At 39.4% G+C, this 14,301-nt stretch overlaps 3 protein-coding genes across 9 annotated transcripts; 1 reads left to right on the top strand and 2 right to left on the bottom strand.

The window, feature by feature from the left end:
• Positions 1–666: 666 nt before the first annotated feature.
• Positions 667–3,192, bottom strand: lg1h2orf68 (linkage group 1 C2orf68 homolog). Of its 2 annotated transcripts, XM_017413954.3 has the most exons (4): positions 2,826–3,168; positions 2,341–2,456; positions 1,924–2,069; positions 677–1,442 (listed from the first exon to the last, which is right to left on the bottom strand). In XM_017413954.3, the coding sequence occupies exons 1-4, from the start codon at positions 2,933–2,935 to the stop codon at positions 1,317–1,319; spliced, it is 498 nt and encodes a 165-aa protein (XP_017269443.1). In that variant the 5' UTR covers positions 2,936–3,168; the 3' UTR covers positions 677–1,316. The 2 variants fall into 2 exon arrangements, with proteins under 2 accessions (XP_037833080.1, XP_017269443.1); XM_037977152.1 differs by having other exon boundaries at positions 667–2,069; positions 2,826–3,192.
• On the top strand, positions 2,785–8,293 carry usp39 (ubiquitin specific peptidase 39). Its single transcript, XM_017413952.3, has 14 exons — positions 2,785–2,889; positions 3,371–3,452; positions 3,745–3,823; positions 3,912–4,006; positions 4,082–4,218; positions 4,609–4,761; positions 4,858–5,083; positions 5,191–5,265; positions 5,446–5,513; positions 6,217–6,405; positions 6,569–6,711; positions 6,817–6,952; positions 7,263–7,349; positions 7,830–8,293. The coding sequence occupies exons 2-14, from the start codon at positions 3,392–3,394 to the stop codon at positions 7,878–7,880; spliced, it is 1,500 nt and encodes a 499-aa protein (XP_017269441.1). The 5' UTR covers positions 2,785–2,889; positions 3,371–3,391; the 3' UTR covers positions 7,881–8,293.
• On the bottom strand, positions 8,121–12,249 carry sftpbb (surfactant protein Bb). Of its 6 annotated transcripts, none has more exons than XM_037977141.1 (11): positions 11,991–12,246; positions 11,769–11,797; positions 11,454–11,528; positions 11,112–11,234; positions 10,890–10,973; positions 10,705–10,785; positions 10,431–10,614; positions 9,370–9,512; positions 9,090–9,170; positions 8,717–8,827; positions 8,121–8,570 (listed from the first exon to the last, which is right to left on the bottom strand). In XM_037977141.1, the coding sequence occupies exons 1-11, from the start codon at positions 12,043–12,045 to the stop codon at positions 8,532–8,534; spliced, it is 1,005 nt and encodes a 334-aa protein (XP_037833069.1). In that variant the 5' UTR covers positions 12,046–12,246; the 3' UTR covers positions 8,121–8,531. The 6 variants fall into 6 exon arrangements, with proteins under 6 accessions (XP_037833069.1, XP_024861207.1, XP_017269442.1 ...); XM_025005439.2 differs by having other exon boundaries at positions 10,890–10,970; positions 11,991–12,245; XM_017413953.3 differs by having other exon boundaries at positions 10,890–11,021; positions 11,991–12,244.
• Positions 12,250–14,301: the final 2,052 nt, after the last annotated feature.

The raw sequence follows: 14,301 nt of genomic DNA, 5'->3' as shown, positions 1-14,301 counted from the left end.
TTTGGGCAACTTTTCCTCATGCCATCATGAGAACACTCCCAGCTTTTCAGCAGCTTTTCAGCTGGTGAGATGTGTGGAAAACAGAACCTGCTACATGAAAGGTGGCCTTGCCTTATGTCACAGTGACTTCTTATCTGGTGTGTGGAGGTTACCGTGCCACAATCAACAATCTCCTCCGCTTCTAATATATTTTCCGCAAAACTTTGTACCCTTATGGTGTTGCTGACAGGAGGAAAAAAAGGAAAGAGTGAAAGAATTGAGGACTGATGTGGTGTAAAGTTTCAAGTGCTCATCTCAGCTGAACACTTTAAGCAGCACTTACTCGTAAAACGTATGATTTTGAATTGTTAACATATAAAATTGACTTTCATCGCACCTACACTGAATTTTGATGAAAGCACTGGAGGAAAAAAGCATCTCGGATCACAGGAGGAGGAGGAGGAAGAGGAAGATGACATAAACGCTGTCTGATGCTGCCACCTGCTGAGGCCACACCAAACACTTCTGTCAACGAACTCTATTTTTTCTTAAAACCAAAATGGTTTTCCTGATGAAAATGTTTAAAAAGTAACATAAAATGTATAAACCTATCATTCTTTTTCGCACATGTGAACACGTCACATGTGACCATATGAAACGCACCTTCAGATAATGGTTAGTAAATCCAAATAAACAACTTGTGACAACATGTAGTTTTATATGTAAAAATATTTCTGCCAAAATTTATTACAGTATCAAAAATAACTTCCTTTTTTTAACAATTCAAAATAAATAAGCAAACTGAAAACTACAAAACACAAACACATTACTGTGGCTGAATCTACTTAATGAAACCTAACTTCTCATTTTCATAAACATGGCATTGCTGAGAGACCAACACTCCACTGACAAGACTTCATCAAAAATTATACCTTTTGTGTATAAAAACTAGATACTTGTCTAAAGGAACAAAACAGGACACATTCAGTTCAGTTTTCAGGAGCTCACTAAAAATAGAGCTTCCTTTGAATTTGACTTTTGAAAAGCAATAACATAGTTTAAAATGTCTTGTAAACCTAAATGTGTGACCTGCATAAAACAATCCAGGGTTGCTTAAAACAAACAATAAATGTAAACTTAATGGCATGATAAGTGCTGTTCCTTGTCCCTCAAAAATAAAATATGGCTTGACCGGATCTCATCTCTGCCAGCAGTCCTGGGGCAGAGTCTTTATTACGCCCCCAAACACAAAAAGTGTTAACGTTTTAAAGGGGAACATAATCACTCTTTGTTGTTTCCATCATTCTCGTCTTGACCGTTTTGGTGTTTGAGAACACTCATCGCCGGTTACTGCATCTCTTTTCAATTTCCTTTCGAATTCGGACCTCTAAAGCTGCCCTCATGGCTGCATCCAGGGTATTCTTCTCTGCAACCCGCTCTACCACCTTCTTAGGTTTATCCTCCTTCAGAAAGAAAGACAGAACAGGTGGGAATTAAAAAACAAAACTTTAAAGGGCGTTATTATCATAATTCACCATGAGCAACTTGTTTAATGACATCATGTGCACCTCTGTTCCAACCTGCACTGCATTCTTGTGTACTTGGTAAAGATGCATTTGGTTTTACTGCGGTTGTCACGATGAGTCAAGGTATCACAGCTCCACATCTGAGCTCCTAACTCAGGGTTAAGACACTTAGAGCTGATTAAAGGCATTGTATTCAGCCTTTCAGGAACCAAAGACCCAGAGTTTCCCTGCTTGGGATAAGTGAACTCAGTGTTTATACAGTAAATAAACACAGGGTTTGTTGAACCTCCTTTCTGGAATACTCCCATGTGCTGTTCTGGTGTGAATGAAAAATAAACGGCCCACTCAGTTGTGTGCAAAAAAGGAAAAAGTTGTTGCCTTTCTTTCCTAATTGGCAGACACAGAAATCTGCATTTACCTTTTTCACAAGAAAGGACGTAATGGTTCCAGAGTCCTCCTGATAGTCGAGCCAGAAGAGTTCAGTCCCGTGGGTTTCGGCCTCTGTGCTTGAGCCGCTCTCATTCCCCTCTTCAGCATCAGCACCAGTACCTGGCTCTGAACCATCTGGAAAACGAAGACAAATCCATTCATCATCCCTTCAGTGCAGCGTCTCCCTCATCCTGGTTCATGTGACTTGCCATCCTGCAAATTTTAGACGAATCCTTGCTCCAACTTATCAGATTTAAATGACCGAACCCCCCCATCAGCCTGTTATCGACTTAAATCAGGTGTGCTGAAAGCAGGGGAACATCTAAAACAAGCACAGCTGTGGGTGTTGAGTATTGGGAAACGCTGCTGATCAGAAGAAATCTAAGCAAAAGCACATAAATCTTACGTCTTTGCCAAGGATGGTACACCTGGAGGTCAGGTCTGCGAGGTCTTCTTGGGGTTGTGGTGTGTCTCCGCCGCCGAAGCTCTTTGGCTTGTTTCACTTCTTTATCATAATCATCTCTTGAAAAGACAAGTAATTGATGAGTTGTTGCAGCCACGTGTTTGTGTCACTCGCATGACATTCGTTGCAAAATAATCAAAGTATATTTGCTCGACAAGACTACAGTTCATAAACAAGTAAATAATGTTTCCGTCTGTTTTCCTAAACCAAGAATGATTGCTCAAACTGCTCTAGTTTCCTTTGCTTTGTTTTCAGCGGTAAACGTATTTATCACTAACTATGAACATTACAGCACCAAGAAATTAAGTTTACCAATAATAAACTTAATTTCCTGGTGCTGCTTTTTGTGGTTGACACTGTTAATCAACTCGTATGCCTCATTTCCAGGTGTTAGCATTAGCTGGGAGGAGAGAAGTTGAGGAAATTACCTAGCAATCTGGTTCCTGCGGATATGGTGCAGGAAGCCGTGGCTCATATCCAAACGGCCCCCGGGTTTGTATTTCACCTCATGTTCTCCGTCGTCTTTTAAAATATCCATTTCATCAAACAGTTCCAGTGCAATTACAGTAATAACAAAATAATGATCATAAGAAGTCTCAATCAGAGCTCCGAGAAAAGCTAAATAGCTAGCTTAGCTAACGACAAATTGTTGGCCAATTGTACTATTCCCGGAGTTAAGACAAATGTAAAATATATATTAAAACTCAAAAGACAAAGTAATTATGGAACCCCGGGGAATGAAAACAAAAATATTTGCCAAAAGGTGCTAGTAGTTGATTCGTTAGGTAGTAAATCAAGGAAAAAGATAGATATATGAAGATGTTTTTTTTTTAAAAAAAAAAAAACACCGGAATAGGTTTTAGTCTGTTGCACAGTACTCCGACGTACCCGGCTCACCGCGAGTTTCGAGGTGCTCGGTTTGACTGGACTGATTGATAACCAAGCTTTGTCCCCTGTGTTGTTTAAACATTAGGATTGCAAGATAGTCGATAGGATGATTTCTTTAAAGCGAGAGAGAGAAGAGGAGGTGGACGACGATGATAACGAAGACGGAGGTCGGTTTATTTACCGCTAACATCAGTGCTGCTTTTGGTTAGCCAGTGGCTAAGAAGCTAACTATATTAGTGCGTTCGATTTTATGTACGGCTCCGTCCAGTCACACGTTGGCGGGTCAATAGCCTCAAAAATTAATGTAAAGAAGCACCGCTTTTTCAAACTACCCTTCATTTAATTTTAATCGTTCTCTCATAGTTTTATCGTTTCGTTAGCATGTTTAGCTAACTGACGTGTACCTGCTGCCCAGGATGTTCATTGACTTTTTTTGTTACAAATAAATTGTTTTTGCAGTTGCAGCCAAAAGAGGACGAGGACCTGTAGTAGAAGACCGGAGAAGCCGCCACTGCCCTTACCTTGACACAATAAACAGGTTAGACTGAGTTGAATGTGCACAACTAGTGCTAAATGCTAATTAGCACAATTTACAGCTAACGCTTTTCATTTGTTCATCTTTCTAGGAGTGTGCTTGATTTTGACTTTGAAAAGCTCTGCTCCATCTCTCTTTCCCACATCAATGTTTATGCTTGCCTCATATGTGGGAAATACTTTCAAGGTATGGCAAATTATGAATGACATGAATGAACACCTCGTTGTACTGTTGAGTGACTGACTGGTGTTTTTGTTGCAGGCAGAGGTCAGAAGTCTCATGCATACACCCACAGTGTCCAGTTTACCCATCATGTGTTCCTCAACTTGCACACACTCAAGTTTTACTGTCTGCCAGATAACTATGAGATCATTGATTCATCATTAGAAGACATCACGGTGAGTAAAGGAGTGGTATTTTATCTTGATACTCAAACCATGCTGCACCAATGTCTACGTTTAAATCGCCCAATGAGTTATTCTTATGTTGTACAAATTTGCAGTGTATCGTTTTGTTATTTACTTAAGTTTTTGTTTTCCTTAAGTGGCAGTACCCTCTTTTCTGTTAGTTTTCAGCAGTGCATAGACATGTGCAACATCATAAGTGTTTTATCAGAAAACATTCACATGACCTATTAGTTTTAGTTTTTTCCTCTTTTTTTGAAGCAGCAAAACCTATATATTCAAAAGTATATGTTGTCATTATTGAGGTACTCAAGGTTTTGTTTTGATTTGCATTGTCAAACACTAATTTTGTGGTGGTAATTTTTAAATCCTCTCGTCTCCTAGTATGTTCTGAAGCCAACTTTCACTAAGCAGCACATTGCAGGGCTGGACAAGCAGGGTAAACTGTACAGAGCCTACGATGGTACAACCTACCTGCCGGGCATTGTGGGCCTTAACAACATCAAAGCCAACGACTACGCCAACGTGGTGTTACAGGTAAATACTGTATATCTCTTTCTTCAAAGATATTTCTAAGAACTGGGGCTATGGTGAAATTAGGCTTATGGTTTCTCGGTAACCCCCTCTTTTTAGGCTTTTTCTAATGTCCCACCTTTGCGAAACTACTTCCTGGAGGAGGAAAACTACAAGGGAATCCGCAGACCGCCGGGGGACATCATGTTTCTCCTGGTCCAGAGGTTTGGTGAGCTGATGCGCAAACTTTGGAATCCCAGAAACTTCAAGGCCCACGTGTCTCCCCATGAGATGCTGCAAGCTGTTGTGCTGTGCAGCAAGAAAACGTTTCAGATCACCAAGCAAGGTGGTTTCTTTTTCTTTAAATGAACGAAGCTGTACTCAGATTGTTTTTTAACACTCGTGAATCGAAGTCAAGGTTGTAGAGCTAAGTTATTGTCGTCTTTTCTGCAGGTGATGCGGTTGACTTTATGACGTGGTTCTTGAACGCTCTTCACGGCGCCCTTGGAGGCACGAAGAAAAAGCCATGTAAGTTAAAGAAGTATCAAAAGGGTTGTTAGTTTATAATATATGCAATTATGCCTTTTATTATGATCAGATATTGTTTAATTACAATATTATTTTTGCTTTTTTTCCCTTTAAGAACATACTTATTTTGAAATTAATGAGTTAACAGGTCTGTTCTTGTGTTTCTCTTTAACCTCATAGCAATAATCACAAAAGCATTTCAAGGCTCCATGCGGATCTTCTCCAAGAAACTTCCACACCCAGACTTGGTGAGATTTATTTTCTGTCTCTTATTATGAAATCAATATTTAACACATCCTGTGTGAATAACTGTTAAACAAAGACTGATTTTTGACAGTTTTTTTAATATTCAATATAAATATTTTTCTAAAGTTTTGAGTATTTGTGTAAATCTTCTCAATAATTGCATATAGATTTATTTATGCTTGACCCGTCAGTGTGAATTCAAATGCACAATTATTGAAGATGCAATTTAATGTGTTTAAAGTTCTTTTAGCTTCAGTATAATAACCTGCATATGCTATACTAGTGTTTTAGTGATCCTACTTAGTACTGTACGTACTGTATTTGATGTACAATTCAGACACCTTTAATTAAATGTAGCAGCAGCTACTTGACAAGTTTTACTCAGTCCTGGATTTGTCTGCTGAGTGCAAATACATCCATTTCTCAAAAAGTTTGGAAACAGCAGCAAGTAATGCAGCACCAAACTCCTAAAAGGTTGAAACTTTTTGTATTGTTGGATCTTGAATCAAGTTTAAAATGCACTCAGTTGTAGATTTCCATCCATTGATTCCTGAGATATCTGAGTTTCATTAAAATCCGTACACTGGTTTATCAGATATTTTGCTAAAAGAGAAACACCTAGACACAGGTAATTACATTATCACCTGCCTGTTTATCTCCGGCAACTATTGTTTTTTTTAATTTTTTTTTCTCAAAACTTGTTAGACGCCAGAAGAAAAGGAAGCTTTGCTGCTGACAGAGGAGTACCAGGAGCAGATGTCTGAGTCCACCTTCCTGTTTCTGACCCTTGACCTCCCAACAGCTCCTCTGTACAAGGACGAGAAGGAGCAGCTTATAATCCCACAGGTTCCCCTCTTCAACATCCTGGGCAAGTTCAATGGGAATACAGAAAAGGTAACAAGTCTTAAACTGGCTTTGTTAGACAAATTTAAAATAAATAACTCCAGCGTCACGTTGCAGTTGTCCTAACCACTCAACAATGAGCAGGCTGTTGAAACTTTAACGTGTCTGAAAGCTGAATTTATGAGTGACGGTATGTTTTTGTCCTTTCATTCAGGAATACAAAACCTACAAGGAGAATTTTCTCAAAAGGTTCCAGCTGACCAAGCTGCCACCTTACCTCATCTTTTGCATCAAAAGATTCACCAAGAACAACTTCTTTGTGGAAAAAAATCCAACAATCGTCAATTTTCCAATCACGTGGGTGCTTTTCATACTCGTAGAAGAAAAAAAAAGCTTTGAATAAAAGCACGTCTTACTATAAATACAAAACTTTAACTTGTGACTTTATCTTTGCTGCTGCAGAAACGTAGACCTTTCTGAGTATCTGACAGAAGAAGCTCAAGCTACAGAGAAGAATACTTCTTACGACCTTGTTGCGAACGTCGTGCACGACGGGAAACCCACTGAAGGATCGTACAGAATACATGTCCTGCATCACGTAAGCTGGGACCTGATATGTCTGACATTACTGTTGGAAGTCTAGGAAAAATACTCTTTTACAGCTTCAGTCCCATTTTTAACATTGATGTCAATATAATGACCTTCCTAAATTTTCTTACTTGTGCAATTTCAGGACAGGTTTGGAATATTTGATTGTTTTGTCCCAAGTTTCAATTTGAGCAGAAAAATGAGAAAAAGAGGTTCTTTTTTTTAGGATTTTCCATCTGTAACCAAATACATTTAGTCCTGTTTTACTAACATACAGTTGTATGAACGGTTTGTGATGCGTGTGCTCCTTGTTTAACCAGGGCACAGGGAAGTGGTACGAGATGCAGGATCTGCAGGTGATCGACATCCTGCCCCAGATGATCACGCTGTCAGAAGCTTACATCCAGGTATGTCTGCCTCGTGGCTTTTACTGTTAGAAAATATAAACTTTTACTGAGCAAACACACTTTACTGTGAGTTTTTCACAGCACATTAGACTCAATTTGTAAATAGTTCACACATGAAAAAAGATAAATTACAACACAAGGCTCTTTGTGCATATTTGGTGATTGTTAGAATATTGAGTACTGAATAAAATATCAGGAAACAGAGCTGATGTAGCTGCTTTTAAAAAAAACATAGGACTGAGTTTATTTCTTTGGACAGAATTTTCTTAAGTCTTTTTTTCCTGTAACAGTCTTCCTCCAATTGTCTGAGGGCTGAAATGTCAGTATAATTACCAAAAAAAGAAAGTGTAATGTTGAACAAGAGCAGTGTGCCATTGACATCGGTTTAAATGGTGTAAAGTCAAACTGTCTTTGACAATAACAAGACTTCACAGATTTGTTATTTATACTTTTTGTTTTTCGGTCCTCAATTTCTGACAGATCTGGAAGAGACAAGGAAGCAGTGACACAAACAGCCACACGGGGGAGTAACTGAGGCAAGATATCTCCCACTCTGAATGGCCTGCAGTTTTGTCTTTTGGACAGCACGTTTTTAGATATTTGGGGGGGAGGGGGAGTGGCGGAAAGAAAACGTCAAGACTTTGTTTATAGCCACATAGCAAAGAAATGTAACATTCTCCATGTTCTTTTTCACAGTTTTCATTTTATCATGTGGGGTTTTCTAAATAAACCACTTTCAAGAATTTTTGTGTGGAAGAATCTTTAAACACGTTAAATTAAAGTTTTATTTTAAACTGAATTGCAACAAAAGCTGTCATTACACACAAAAGCAGAATGATTCAAGAAGTAGTATATTATCCAAAGTGCCTGTAGTAAACCCTCACAGTTCTTTTCAGGGCTGACTCTGGGAAAACATTTAACCGTTTTGTTTTTACATTCATTATCAAGAACACTGCACAAAAGAGAACCTGCAGAAATTGTGGTTTTGGATTAAATCTCATGCAAACACAAATATTTTGGAACATTTATCCTTAAGCAGCTGGAGAAGCAATGTGAAATGAAATGGGTAATTTCTCCCAACACAAAAGGTGGATTAGTGCATTACATTGATCAAACATTTAACAGTGGATTAGTGCTTAAATGAAGTCGCACTGTAGAGCTGCAGGTGAGCTTGGCAGGGTTTCATTTCTTCCACTTGTATTTCTCACAGAAGACTTGATTCTGTAGGTTAAAAACATAAAGACGAAACGGAAATTATAGATCCACAGATTGAAAATGCTTCTTCAGTAAGCGCTGATGTGCTCGTCAGGATACAGACCTGATCTCTAATTGAACCAGCAAAACTGTAAATATTACATTTTACTTACGCCACACTTCTGAGCTGTTTCCGGGTCTTTGCACCAGTAGCTTGGCCCCCAGGTACAGGGATTCTTTCCCAACAGCTCCAGCTGCTTCGATGAAACGCACAGATCAGCTCTCTGTAGGACAGGAGAGACAAATTATCCCCAGAGAATAAATCTGAATGTGCTCATGTTCCTGATTGTTTCTCCAAAATTATTTTAAAGTAATGGTAACATTCATAAGTGATTGTTTTCTGATGTGCAGAAGTAAGCAGCTAATAGCCTGATTACAGAGAGAGAAACTTAATTTTTTCTGTGACTACTCACTGACATAGTGGCTTTTAAGTCTGTTGAGGAGGAATATACAGATAAATATATATGACATTTAACTTTTTCTTACTTCACAAACATGTGGAACATTCATTTGGTTTCCCAAAAGCCTCTGCAGCTGTAAGCCATAGATTCTGGTGAAAGCCTCACACTGAAACAAGAGTTTAAAGTTGCTCGTGTGAAATAGGAAAGATTAGGGGCAAATGACACTTAAACATGACAAAAACACAAACATTCTGTCATACAGTGTTTTCAGGCACTGAACTAAACAAGACATATGTTTTGACAGAGTTCAAATCATTTTAAAGTTTCCAAAACTGACAGATTTTGTAAGCGGCCGAGAGTCCAACCTTGGGGACGGCGTTTGGATGACGGAGGCACACGGACTGCAGGAAGGCTGACGTCTGAGGCTCGGTGGCGTTGAGTCCCAGGTACATGCGGCTCAGAGCAGCCAGCGTTTGACACGACTCACAGTCTGACGGTGGGGCCACATCTGGAAACCGGTATGTCGTTAACATGGTGACGATAAAGGCACACAACTCAGGGTAAATAATGCACTGAGGTCATACACTTAGTCCGGTAAGAATACATCACATAGATGCTGAATAACTCTATGATCCAGTTTCATCCTACAAGGTTCTTAAAAACTAAAATCCTTCTGTTCTATAAAGTACTCTTTGGATCATGCCGAGATCAGCCAAGTAAAGCCAATCTAAGGATATATGGTGCCATTAATACAGAAACATTTGTCTCCATCTATAAATAAACAATAATGTGTACACATCACTAGTTTTAATAAGACTTGAGAAGAATTGAGGCATTTCGATAAAATATGCCAATTGCATCGATTATACTGACATGTCAGCCTGGGTTATTACTAAATAACAATTACAGTAATTATTTAGGGGTATCCTAACAATTAAGTGGGAAATGCTAAATAATGATGAGAAATGACACAATTTCCCCCATTAAACAGGGAAGCAATGCTTTACTTGAACTACTGATAAAATATGGATTTGTTACTTTGGCAGATTAGCTGCTAATCTTAATATATTATGACGCCAGTGATTAAAATATTCCTCATTTGCAGAGTTTCAGTGTAAAGTATCTAAACGTTAGTAAAGAAAACTTTAGTGAGCTGGAGGGGAGGGGGGCTTTTCATTAAACCCTAAACATAAAAACATAAAAAATGTCTAATGATGCTTTAAACTCACCGCATGTCAAACTGTATTTATCTTTTGAAAACCAGAAATTAATCCACCTTCAGAGTTCAGAAACTGAAACTTGGGGGTAAGGGAATAAAACCTCATTTAATTGGTTTGTTTTGCCAAAACGGTTCTAGGTGGTCCAAAAGCGAAATAAGAAAAGTTTTATAACCTGCGACAGCCCTAAAAGTCACTGCTGGGCTGACCTGCAACAGGCTGCGTCTCAAACAAGCAGAGGTGCAGAAGAGTACAGATTGTATGAGGGGCTGCAGACGATAGAAGGAATTCAACGATCTCCGCGCCGTATTTGCTGACAAAATCGTCACATTGGTCCTTGTAGCTTTTAGGTATCAGGTCACAGACTTCCTCCATGAGCTTCATTAAAGTCTCCTGCAGGGCAAAAAGGAGAAGACTTTGATGTGAAGCAATAAATGTTACTGTAAAGGTGTGAGTTTGATGTCAGGGGTCTGGAAAAGTCACCTCAGTCATGTTTTTAGGCAGCAGCGACTCCAGCTTCTTGATAACCAGCAAACACAAGGGGCAAATTGGGTTTAAAGACTCCTAAAAAGAGGAACATGTCCCAGGTGGCTCATGAGAAATGCTCAGCCAAGTTTCACTACCACTGTTACTTTCTACTCCACTTCTGCTTTCTCGAAAAAACTTACTGGGTTCTTGGAAGCAGAGCTAAGTGCAGCGCCGGGTACGTCAAGGCTGGTGACACGACGGGGAGGTTTCTGCAGCTCGTTCTTCTTACGGGAGGCACAAAGTCCAAACACTTCACAGATCTCGTCTGGTTTCTAGAACCCCCCCCNACAAAGGTTCTTTTAAACCACAAATCAGCCACCGAGAGACATTTGTTTTCCTAAATGCAAAAACAGACGTCATACCTGTTGGTCAGGTGACTGCCGCAGGAGTTTTGGCAGGTACGTTTTCACCTGTGACTCGCACTCTGACGCCTGATCTTTGGGAAGTCTCTGGCACAAAGCGTGCAAAGTTTTAAACACAGCCACCTGTGAAAACACATTAGTTAGCTGTCCATTTTGGGGCAGGTTGCAATTATTTGTCAATGTAAACCTGCTCCGCTAGAGAAAAAAAACAGGAAAAATAGCCCAACAAACCTGCACACTGGAGCTATTTACCATTTAAATATGTGCATTTCTTCAATTTATTGTGTGCTTACAGTAATAAAACCCTTGTGTCAGTGAAGGTAAAGCTGTGCAGCCTCTTACTTTAGTATCACTGCTGAAAATCATGTTGGCTGACAGCTGGATGATCTGACTGCATTCTGGACACACATCCGGTGTCTGGTAATGAGAGTCCAATGTGAGACAATAAGCAAATTCGGACTGAACAGTTTTCTACAAACGGCATTGAAAATATAATTTCAGAACTAGAGGAATTGCATTTCCTGCGAAAATGCAGTGTGAATGCTTTTTTGCTGAATGATTTGACTGAAAGCTGCTGAAGAAGCTGAAACTAGGCGGAACAAACCCTTAAAACTGCAGGAAAATGCCTAAAAATAATAACACCTCTAAATGGCTTACCAGAGGTTCAGCAATAAATCTGGAGTCTCCTTCAGTGAAAACACCCACACAGGGAAAGAAAAGACACATAATAAAAGGTATAAATATAAACATAACTACAACGTTAATAATAAAATAGCCTTCATACGCCCATCTTAAGGGATTGTACACAATGATTAGTCAGTAATAAAAATAATAATAATGGCGACTGGCCAGACAATTAAGATAATTATTTTATCTTACCTGACAACCATGACGCAGCTAAAATCACCAACACAAACCCCGACGATGCCGACATGGCTGAAGGGAGACCTGGGAGCGAGAAGCAGCGGCTTTTGTCTAATAAAACATCCGTGTTGTCGTTATCGGGAGCTCGACCGGAAGTAAAGCCTCGCGGTCTCGCCCCACCGGAGCGCAGCGTGTGGTGCGCATGCGCTGTGAATAAAAACTAATGGGCTGCACTCACACAAAAATAATAATTCTGTGCGGCAACAGATGCGGTTCGGTTCTGGCTGTGCTGGTGCTGACTGAACCCCAAAAACACCGAAAACACACCGGGGGACTCGTCACGTAGCGCCTCCTAGCGCACACAGAAAGCCCTGCAGTGCCATCATGGATTGGATGGTTTTAACATTGTTTTCTATTTATCTTTTCGTTTTAGGCTTTGAATAAATAACATGGAAAAATACATTTGGATTATGATAATGATATGGGATATGGGAGTTTTATCAGGTCAAAACCAGGGAGTTCCAAGCTTTAAACTGCATGATTTGCTGTGTTCATGCATCCAGATTAATCTCACTCCACTCTCACCTGTGGGTCTCTGTTGGCCTGGCTCAGAGAGAGAGCCTAACCACCCCCAGGTGCTTTTTTAAAGGAAACATGAACAAAAACCTGTCCTTTTAATTTAATTAATGTTATGTGTGTGTAACAACTGTACAAATCAAACTGTAAGTCAAAACTGTGCAGAAACAGAAGCAGCATTAATTACAGTCAGAGGCAACAGAATTTGTTGCTGCCTGTTAAATGTTGTAAATCCTTCTTCTTTGTAGTCTTAGTAGTCTGAAACCCAAGATAAAGTCATTTGTAGTTTTTCAGATAAGCTTAAACTCTTAAAAAGTATCAGACCCGAAAGGTCCTAAAATTGGGTTCCATTAGTGCCAAAAATACGTTTATGTGTCTATGCAAGGCGTGTATATAGCATGCTATGTATATGTAAGGTGATATATAAGGTGATATGTTAAGTGCATATACCTATACACTTTACATATCACCTAACATATCACCTTACATATACATAGCATGCTACACACACGCCTCACATAGACACGTAAAAATATTTTTGGCACTAATGGAACCCCATACAGAAAGTCACCAGTAGATGGCAGCAGAGCAGAAGAAATGGGACCTCAACTTGCTTCTGAAGCCCCAGGCTTTCTTAGGCGGCTGTTTTTTCATGTCTTTAGTCTGCAGCCTATTGCCTCAGTTATTTCTAAATATGAAATAACTGTTGTTTAACAAAACAACAGACACTGTATTTTTTTATAAACAGTATATAAACAAAAAAATTACCAAGATTATTTTAAAGAACCAAATAGATTTTGTGGCTCCTAACAAGCTTTATTTAGTGGGACAGATGGTTAAAATGGCTCTTTTAGGCATAAAAGTTGACAACCCCCTGAGTTAGACATTTCTTTAAACAGAAACAGAAACTAAATATAAAACATTATATTTAGTCTTTTATATAAATGATTCAATTTAGGAAAACAGTGAAGTAAAAAAATAAAGATATTTAACTGCTGGGGTAAGGAAGATGCACACAGTTTCTTTATCTTCATACAAGGAAGACAATGAAATAGATAAACACACTAACATTAAAACAGTTTTCTCCAAGTTCAGTGGTGGGAAGCGAGGGCGAGGAGTGTGCTACAGCACCACCTGGTGGATGCCGAAGGACATGCACTTAGTCCCATGAAGGCTTCATGTGGATGGGGTCTTACAGGAGTGTGCAGCAGCAGAGCAGAGTTAGGCTGCTACACCTCTGTACCTTCTTTGTTTTAACCTCCAGGTAGCACCTTGTATCCCGCAAACACAGATCTCTGTCTGTGACTCAGGTGCATAAAGATACAGAAGCAGCTCCAGACTCTTCACTTTAAATTTCTCATTTTTCAGTGAATCCTGTGGAGTCTTGCTCTTGCATCATTGCTGCTGAATGACATTTAAAGCTGCAGCTGTAATCACAGAGACGACTGTTGTAGTTGCTGTTTGCAAACCCAGTAGAAGAGTTCAATTGTCTGTAAAGCTGACAGTGCCGAGTGCATTTTGATGTATTCAGGTTAAAAGTAAGTGAAAGACTTTTCATTCAATCTGCACAATTCAGAATTTTCAAACTCATCCATGCGTTTGTCTTTAGCCGCATTGATTACTGCAACAGCGTCTTCACAGGTCTGACTAATAAATCAATCAAACAGCTGCAGCTGATCCAGAACGCTGCTGCTCGTGTTCTCACTAAAACCAGGAAGATAGAGCACATAACACCAGTTTTAAAGTCCCT

The sequence above is a fragment of the Kryptolebias marmoratus genome, linkage group LG1 (assembly GCF_001649575.2).
Source record: "Kryptolebias marmoratus isolate JLee-2015 linkage group LG1, ASM164957v2, whole genome shotgun sequence".
Lineage (NCBI taxonomy): Eukaryota > Metazoa > Chordata > Actinopteri > Cyprinodontiformes > Rivulidae > Kryptolebias > Kryptolebias marmoratus.
The sequence above is the reverse complement of the archived record's forward strand: the minus strand, read 5'-3'. Positions and strand labels throughout refer to the sequence as shown.

Excerpts from the sequence above, each read along its gene's own strand:
- usp39 (XM_017413952.3), top strand. The coding sequence starts at position 3,392 with ATGATTTCTTTAAAGCGAGAGAGAGAAGAGGAGGTGGACGACGATGAT. Across the intron at positions 5,514-6,216 it reads AACTTCCACACCCAGACTTG|ACGCCAGAAGAAAAGGAAGC; the intron begins GTGAGATTTATT and ends AAAACTTGTTAG. Across the intron at positions 6,953-7,262 it reads GAATACATGTCCTGCATCAC|GGCACAGGGAAGTGGTACGA; the intron begins GTAAGCTGGGAC and ends TTGTTTAACCAG.
- lg1h2orf68 (XM_037977152.1), bottom strand. The coding sequence starts at position 2,935 with ATGGATATTTTAAAAGACGACGGAGAACATGAGGTGAAATACAAACCC. Across the intron at positions 2,457-2,825 it reads CGCAGGAACCAGATTGCTAG|AGATGATTATGATAAAGAAG; the intron begins GTAATTTCCTCA and ends TGTCTTTTCAAG. Across the intron at positions 2,070-2,340 it reads GTACCATCCTTGGCAAAGAC|ATGGTTCAGAGCCAGGTACT; the intron begins GTAAGATTTATG and ends TTCGTTTTCCAG.
- sftpbb (XM_017413953.3), bottom strand. The coding sequence starts at position 12,045 with ATGTCGGCATCGTCGGGGTTTGTGTTGGTGATTTTAGCTGCGTCATGG. Across the intron at positions 10,786-10,889 it reads GCTCTGCTTCCAAGAACCCA|GAGTCTTTAAACCCAATTTG; the intron begins GTAAGTTTTTTC and ends TCCTCTTTTTAG. Across the intron at positions 9,171-9,369 it reads ATCCAAACGCCGTCCCCAAG|TGTGAGGCTTTCACCAGAAT; the intron begins GTTGGACTCTCG and ends CTCTTGTTTCAG.